Source organism: Henckelia pumila, chromosome 4 (genome assembly GCF_033568475.1).
Source record: "Henckelia pumila isolate YLH828 chromosome 4, ASM3356847v2, whole genome shotgun sequence".
Taxonomy (NCBI): domain Eukaryota; kingdom Viridiplantae; phylum Streptophyta; class Magnoliopsida; order Lamiales; family Gesneriaceae; genus Henckelia; species Henckelia pumila.
In genome coordinates, this window is record NC_133123.1 from 223,867,116 (window position 1) to 223,875,483 (window position 8,368).

Sequence of the window (8,368 nt, forward strand, 5' to 3'; positions counted from 1 at the left end):
TTCCAAATAAAAAATCTAACTGAATTTAACGATTCGGTTAAAAACTGAAAATTCAATTTTTGATTATTTTTTATTTGTATATTTATTATTATTTATTTTATTCATACGAAAAATGATTTTAAAAAATCGATTTTTGGTTCGATTCGGTTAACTATGAGAAAAAACCAAACCAAATTAACCTTTCGACTTTTGGTTCAAATCGAATTTTCAGTTTCGACTCGTTTCGGACGGTTAACCGATTCGTGAACACCCCTTATTTTTACTCATTAATAATTATTTATTCAAATATAATATATTTTAAAAATATTAATAAATATATAATAAAATGATATTTTTCTATCTGTATAAAATAATTGTCCATTTTGTTTTGAAAAAAAAAGTGATATAAAAATTATATATTAATAAAACAACACGCAATAAATAAATCATATACACAAAATATATTTAATACCGATAAAAATGTAATAACATAAATATTTATTTATTTATATTTAACTAGCATGTGTAAAAAAATATAAATTTAGAAATTCTTAAATGAATATATTTTAGGTCATTAAAATCACGTAAATCGAGATAATGAGTGAGATTTTTTACTATGATATTTACTTTTCATGATATAAATCTTTACTGTTGAATATTTTTTTGAACTCCCAACATAACAATTATACCAGATTTCGAAATAATTAAATGATAATTATGTTTGGTACAAAAGTTTAAAAACAAGATCAATAAGTTTCGGTTACATATATTTGTTTTTTTATTATATTTTCATCAATATATTACAATATTTGTTCTTATATGATTTGAGTTAACAATAATATTTATCATGATATAATTTAAATAAACATGATATCTTTAAAATTAATAAATAAATAAATTTTTTTTAGAAGATCAATAAATAACTTTGAAAACAAATGTACTTAATAAATTTTTAATAATAGTAATTGGACTTAAAAGAAATTTTAAAAAAGAATAAAATTGTCTTTTTAGTTTGATCGTGTACCAATTAAGTCATTTTCAATAGTTTATGTACCAATTTGATATTCTATCAATAGTTCGTATACCAAAATATATTTTACTCATCCCAAAAATAAATAGATCAAATACTAGTTTTTAAATTTGCAAAAAACATAAATTTTTTTTTAAAAAACTCTCTTTAATCTTTATGCCACCATTCGAAAATGTTAATTATTTAAAAAAAATGGCAAGTTGGACCGTCCCAGCTCAACTCGTGGCCCATTTTTGTTGATCTGTTTAAGCCCACCTCCAAACAGGCCATGAAACCCATAAAACCCAATCTACCAAATTTTTATCGCGGGACGGGCTAGCCCGACATCATACATGTTGAATTTTTTGAAGACACTAACCATGATACTCTAATAATAATATACATGGAATATGAAAATAGTTCAAACTTGGAGAAAGCAAGTGGCTTTTAAAGTGGCCCATTTGTGTTGATCTGTTTAAGCCCAACGGGCCATAATCCAATCTACCAAGTTTTTATTGCGGGACGGGCTAGCCCGACAGCATACATTTTGAATTTTTGAAGATCCTCTAATAATAATATATACGAAAATAGTTCAAACTTGGTGAAAGCAAGTGGCTTTTAAAGTGGCCCACATCACACTTGCATTGCATTTCAGGGGAAAAAGGATAAATGATTCAGTGCGATTCTTTCGTCGCACACCAAATTTCAATCTCCATTCGCCTTCAATTCCACTGATTCTTCCTCGATTACTCTATCAATTCTCCAATTTTCTCTCAAAATCACCCGATTCTCAGGTGAATTGCACCTGAGATCCCAGAAGCGTGCTTTCTAGGGTTTGCGATTCATGAGATGATTGTCAATACCTATAACTCCCTCGACTCCAGCTCCAAATCCATAAATGAGACGGTGGATGGCTCGCACCACTTCACCATCCGTGGCTACTCCTTGGCTAAGGGTATGGGTCCGGGAAAATACATTTCGTCCGATACCTTCAGCGTGGGTGGCTACGAATGGGCCATCTACTTCTACCCCGACGGGAAGAACGTCGAGGATACCTCGCTTTATGTGTCGGTTTTCATTGCGTTGGCGAGCGAGGGCACGGATGTGAGAGCGCTCTTTGAATTGACTCTTTTGGACCAGAGTGGTAAAGGGAAGCACAAGGTGCACAGTCATTTTGATCGGGCGCTGGAGAGTGGCCCTTACTCTCTTAAATACAGGGGAAGCATGTGGTATGCGTCTTCTTCTTGTGCTTGGTTTTTTATGCGTTTTGTTTTGGTTTCATTATCTCGTTCTGATTTTCATCGTACAATTGGGATCTTCTTTAAATATTGATTTGGTACTTTGGTCTATGATTTGAGAACGTGTGGGTTTAAGAGGATCAAGAAGTACTGAATAGAATAACCGATTTTATTAGATTATCCTACACGAAATTGAGTTCTTTGTTCATTCATAATCATAATTTAGCTAGGTAGAAGAATATTTGAGGCTCGGTGATAGAAATCTGAGCTTAACATAACCCACAAATACCCCTGTTAGTAGCATTGAAATCATCACTCATTCAGCTCTAGCACGTGAAATGCTTTGCAATCCAATTACTTTTTTCATATATATATATATATATTTATATATTTATATATATATCTCATGTTATTTTTATTTAGATGGCATTTTCTGTAAATTTCTGGTTATTCGCCAATAATTTTTTTTGTGGTTCTTTCAAGAATAAAGAGAGTGCATTTACAATGTATGGAAATAGTGATCTTGGGAATTGAATAAAAGTTTTCTGATATGTGAAAATAGTGATAAGGGGAATTAAATAAAAATTATCTGATTCTCCTTATACCTACTTCTTTGATCTATCGGAATTGCCTATTGCTCCCAATTATTAGTTAGTTAGTATGATTTCTCCTTTCCTTCTTGGCAGGGGATACAAACGGTTTTTCAGGAGGACTTCTTTAGAAGCTTCTGATTTTCTGAAGGATGATTGTCTTTCAATGCATTGTACTGTGGGAGTTGTTAGAACTCGTGTGGAAGGACCAAAATCTTACAATGTGCTCGTCCCACCGTCAGACATGGGACAGAGTTTCAAGTATTTGCTGGATACTGAACTTAGCTGTGACGTTGTTTTCCAAGTTGGGGATGAAACATTCAAGGCCCATAAATTGATACTTGCTGCTCGTTCTCCGGTATTTAGAGCACAATTTTTTGGTCATATTGGAAATCCTAATAGCGACAGAGTAGAACTCGAAGATATTGAACCTTCTATTTTCAAGGTAATGCATTTGTTTGTCTCCCCTATCTCAAACTGTTTAATCTCTTGAAATACCAAGTCTTTCTTGATGAACGACATTGAATCGCAAGGCTCTAATTTTGTGCAGGCACTGCTACACTTCATCTACTCTGACAGTCTTCCCAATTTTCATGAAATAATTGACTCCACGTCTGTGTCCACTTATGCAATCATGATGCAGCATCTACTAGCTGCTGCAGACCGCTTTGGGTTAGATAGATTGAAACAGCTATGTGAAGCAAAATTGTGTGAAGACGTTAGTGCTGATACAGTAGCGACAACCCTTTCTCTAGCAGAGCAGCATCGCTGCCCACAGCTGAAGTCCATATGTTTGAAATTTGCAGCAACAAACTTGGGAGGTGCGTGTAGTCCGTAGATCTGAGCGGTCCAATGTTTCAGGTTATGTCATTTTTAATTTTTCAGCCTGTTATCTGCAGGTATATGCTTGATGTGATGACATGAATGCCCATTGACTAGGGGGATTTTATGGTCATATACTGTTGTAGTCATCTGCTATTAAATGTCTGGAAAGTCAAAAGTGTTTTTGTATCTCCCTGATTTGTATATAGAAGACACATCATGGAATTTGTTCTTTTTCATGGGAATAATTTTAATGTTGACATTTTACTCTTGATGATAAGCTACTTTACAAAGCAATTTGCTCAATCTACCATAAATGGTTGGGATTTTGGGTTATCTACTTTAAACTATCTTAAAGTGCTGTTGTTTAAATTTTTAATGTAGATTGTATATAGAAGACGTACAGTGCATGTTTTTCTAGTTTCTGGTTGTAGTGGAATGGTTTAAAAACTTAATTCTTACCCTTGATTTGCAATTTTCAGTGCAAGAAAATTGTTTTCTTTTTGAGAAAAAAACATTTCAACACGATTGTGGTTTCTTGTTAGTTTTTGTTTGTTTCCAAATGTATTATTACCACGTGACTGAGGAAAATGTTCTTGGTCTCTGGGACCATGAGGCACGTGTTTAGTTTCCAGTCGTATTTCTATTAATTTATCGAAAAATTATTGCTTTCAGCTTGCAAAGTCTCAGTATGCTTTGATTTATATTCTTCTTTATGTTCCTTTCTTTTTATCCGTAAAGAAACCAATATCTGGTGAGAGAGGTTTTGGCAATGGCCCCTGCAAATGCGTAACATTTTCAGAATGCTTAGTGGAAGATTTGTTAAAAAAAATGAGTCTGATAGGATGAGGAAGTCTTATATCCAATCCTTCTAAATCATCAAATCTAGAGGCTTCACAGAGTTTTCTTTAGTGATATGGTTTCTTATATAATCCAAGCATGTTTTGTTGGTGACTTTACTATTCAAAGCTAGAAGTGCTGTGTCCAGCTTTGAGAATGACGTGTTACTCGACACAAACATCAATTTTCTGTACATGATGTATGATTTAGAATCTTATGAAAAGCCATATCATGCTCATCTATCATGCACAATGTGACTGTTGTTTCATTGCTGACAGAAGCAACATTTCTGTCTTGTTGGCCCTCCAAAAACAGAAAATGGTTTAGTTATGTCTAACTCTACATATGAAGAAGTTTATCTTTAAAACATTGATTTTGGGCATGGCATGATGTACGCCAAAGATATTTTGTATTAGCTATCTAAAGAAGTTTTGGTCTAAACAGTTTCAAAAAATTGTTAGTTTACCATTGCAGCATTCACGTTGTGCTTTGTCATAATCCTAGAGTTTTTTAATCTATTACATAGTGTTACAAATGCAAACTTCAGTTTTATCTATTTGGAAAAATTCGTCTTTATAAACCTGTGGTTTTTAATTTTCCATCCCAGAGTATGAGGGCGATTATGAATATTCATTTGTTGTGAACTTATCATGAACAGAAATCTATACTTTGGGGTGGATCAAATCTGTGCGGCAGCTTTTGTTATCTTTTTAACACTTAGATATGATTAATCGCGTGTGTCTCCTTGCTGAAAACTTCATATGTATCCAATCTAAATTTTTTTTTCTAGAGTAAATTTTTACTGTCATTGGCAATTTGAAAAAGATGTCCGGTATTGGTTTGTATGATGGATGGTAAAATAATCAAAATTTCTGACTTTCTCTGCTAGCTTCTGCTTTTAGTGTGACTTTAATTGCAAGATTCATTAGCTTACAGATAGATGATTGGATAAACATCAGTGTGTGTTTCTTCTCATGGAAAGGTTTGATCAAACATACTATATCTCTTGTTTAGTTGGTATTTTGAATGATTTTATTTTGTTCTTTTTTTTTGTTAAGTAGTATTGTGATTGCGCATTGTTCTGTGTAGAAAAGCGAAGCATCCAACTGGTGTGAATGTAGTTATAATATTTCGTATATACAGAATCTTCTTCAAGCTTCAAACTAGAACTGTAAAAAATACTTTTTTGCAGTATAATCCCGTTTGCTCTTTTTCCTAATCCGGATTGTTTAAAATTCGATGCGTTAGGATTTCTTGGTTCTCAAGTTTATTCTTTTTTCTAATCCGGATTGTTGAAATTCGATGCGTTATGATTTCTTGGTTCTCAAAATCGCTAAAACCTTGCATATTTGTGACAGTGGTCATGGAATCCGAAGGATTCAAGCACTTAGAAGAGAGCTGCCCCTCGCTCTTGTCAGAACTGCTGGAAACGGTTGCATTAGTCGATGAGAAGTCGAACCTTGTATCAGGTAAGAAACGTAGTGGCAGCAGTATTTTCGGGTTAGATTTGGCTGCCGATGGTGGTGGTGTAGCAGAATCTGGTAATCCTAGTGGAAGGCGGCTGTGTAGGCGGATCTAATCTTGTGAAGCAAGCATATTGATAAGACTTACTAAACTCTAGTTCTACTGTATCGTGTTTATAGTAGTTAATTTTTGCATGTATCAGTCGAATACTTTGGTTCCAAACATTGGAATTTTGTTTCTTGTGGTATGCATGCCATCGTTGGGGTTTGTAACCGATGTTCACTGTGCTTAGGCTTAGTGCCACTTGATTTATCGTCGATTTAACGAATACGCCGTCGCCACGACTTGGTGTATAATGTTCTCATCTATATGTGTGGATGTTCAATGTTGCACACTGGGTACCCGACGCCGATCGAAAGAATTTCTTAAATGTACTTTGTATTGAAAAACAATTACGGAAACGCATGGATGATGACACGCAACGCCATTATCCATCGAAATATGTAGTATTTTGTTTGGTAATCTGGGTAGAGATAGGCAAAAGACTGGCGAGGTCTCTCATGTCTGTAAGGCGACGTTTGGTTTAAATGATGAGATTATTGAATGATTAGTAAATAAATGATTAGAAAAATGATAGGCGAGGATTTGTTATGAAAAATGATAAAGTGTGTTATGTTTGGTTTGATTTTTATGAATAGGATTAAGTAAGGAGAGTTTGATATTATGATCAAAATACCCTTGATTTTTTTAATAAAATAAATAAATTTTTTTAAAATTTTTTTTTAAAGAAGCGAGAAACCACAGTTTCATCCCTAACCCTTAAGCCTGTTAGCTTCGGTACTTGGGTATTTGCACAAATCACATATACAAATTAAATGTAAGCAATAATCATGGTTATGGAGGAAGATCCGAAGTGTCCCATATAATCTTTTCTCAAGCCGATGAATTTTAACTCGAGCCTTATTAAGGTGAGAAACAATTATTTTTTTTTGCAATTTCAGGATGAACAATCTTCTCGATTGTCAAAAAAAATTAATTATCTTTTAAAAACTATCTCCTTTGATGTTTCTTTGATTATCGTAATGATTTGGCAACGTATGCTCGATCTTTGAAGTATGTAGTGTTGACACCATAGATTCCGTTGGGGAAGGGAAGATGAAAAGGAAATGGTGGATTTTTTTTTGTTTGGGCTGACGAAGGGTATTTTTGGAACAAGGAGAATGATATTAATATGGATTGTTAATACATGGGGTCGACAAGGGTTTATTTTTCTTAGTTTTGTACCACCTTGTCCTTTCAACAAGAGACTGACTTGGTTTATTAAAAAATGTACCAAACGAAGGTTTAGCCCAAAACCACCACGCAAACCTACTCAATCATTCATACCAAACACATCATAAATATTATTATATAATAGTTGCATCCCTAAAAAATGTGGAAAATTTCTTCTTACATGTACAGATATTGTCATAATAGTGCATCTAAAGGTGAAAATATATCAATATATATGAGATCCACTGAAAAAATAATGGACCTCATTTGTATTGATAAATCTCCATCTTTAAATGTTTTTTGAGGCAGTGTCTGTACAGGTAGAATCTAATTTACAACTAATATTAACTGTTCTTCCCATTTTATCCCAAAATTTAAAGCATATCTATCTTAATTTATATCTCAAATTAATAATTTATCCTCATTTTCTTTTCCTAACATCATTATCTCTTTTTTTCTTTATATTCTTCTTCAAATTTCATGTTTTATCCGTTTTATTAAATTATCAAAATACAATTTTACAACTTCTCCCTAATTTTTAAAAACTCATGTGTTTTTTCTTTTATAATATTTTTTTACGCTTTCTTCAAAATAATTAAATTGTCGAGCATATGACATTGTCGAACACGTGAAAAATGACATATCATGGTTGCTTTTTTTTCATATTAAAATAGGTCAGTTTGAACATAAATAATTGGTTAACGAGATATTAAGCGTCCCTGAATAGCTCGAATTTATTTAACCATGAACATTTATCAATTCAAGCTTTATATCTTATTAAATATTCACCTTTAAGTTCACGTTTATTGTAGTGCCCAAAAATAACTTGAAATTTCATCATATATATTTTCAATGTAACTCAATCATAAATTAAAAATAAAAAATAAAAAATTTGGGTCACTGAATTTACTTTGAGGATTTTGGTGACATGATAACATGGAACCAACCGAAAAAGTCCATGGTCATTATGGTCGATCCCGACAAGTCAAGTGAGTTGTTCAATCACACATTGGGAATTAGGATCCGTGACTTTATAATTTATATAGAGATGCTTGGCTGATTCAAAAGTGCATCGGATGGCAAGCTATTTACCAATAATCCTTACTTATTACATAAATATGTGTCAATAATATATTATAATTGGGAAGTATTAA

At 32.9% G+C, this 8,368-nt stretch overlaps 1 protein-coding gene across 2 annotated transcripts; it reads left to right on the forward strand.

Annotated features, from left to right (window-relative positions):
* The first annotated feature begins 1,621 nt into the window (after positions 1-1,621).
* On the forward strand, positions 1,622-6,310 carry LOC140894795 (BTB/POZ and MATH domain-containing protein 3). Of its 2 annotated transcripts, none has more exons than XM_073303423.1 (4): positions 1,622-2,217; positions 2,913-3,261; positions 3,367-3,637; positions 5,837-6,310. In XM_073303423.1, exons 1-4 carry the CDS (start codon positions 1,838-1,840, stop codon positions 6,055-6,057), a joined length of 1,221 nt encoding a protein of 406 aa, XP_073159524.1. In that variant the 5' UTR covers positions 1,622-1,837; the 3' UTR covers positions 6,058-6,310. The 2 variants fall into 2 exon arrangements, with proteins under 2 accessions (XP_073159524.1, XP_073159525.1); XM_073303424.1 differs by having other exon boundaries at positions 3,367-3,677; positions 5,837-5,972.
* Positions 6,311-8,368: the final 2,058 nt, after the last annotated feature.

Bases quoted from the DNA above. Each gene is read 5' to 3' on its own strand.
- LOC140894795 (XM_073303423.1), top strand. From the start codon at position 1,838: ATGATTGTCAATACCTATAACTCCCTCGACTCCAGCTCCAAATCCATA. The intron at 2,218-2,912 runs GTATGCGTCTTC...CCTTCTTGGCAG, and splicing joins AAATACAGGGGAAGCATGTG to GGGATACAAACGGTTTTTCA. The intron at 3,638-5,836 runs GTGCGTGTAGTC...TATTTGTGACAG, and splicing joins TGCAGCAACAAACTTGGGAG to TGGTCATGGAATCCGAAGGA.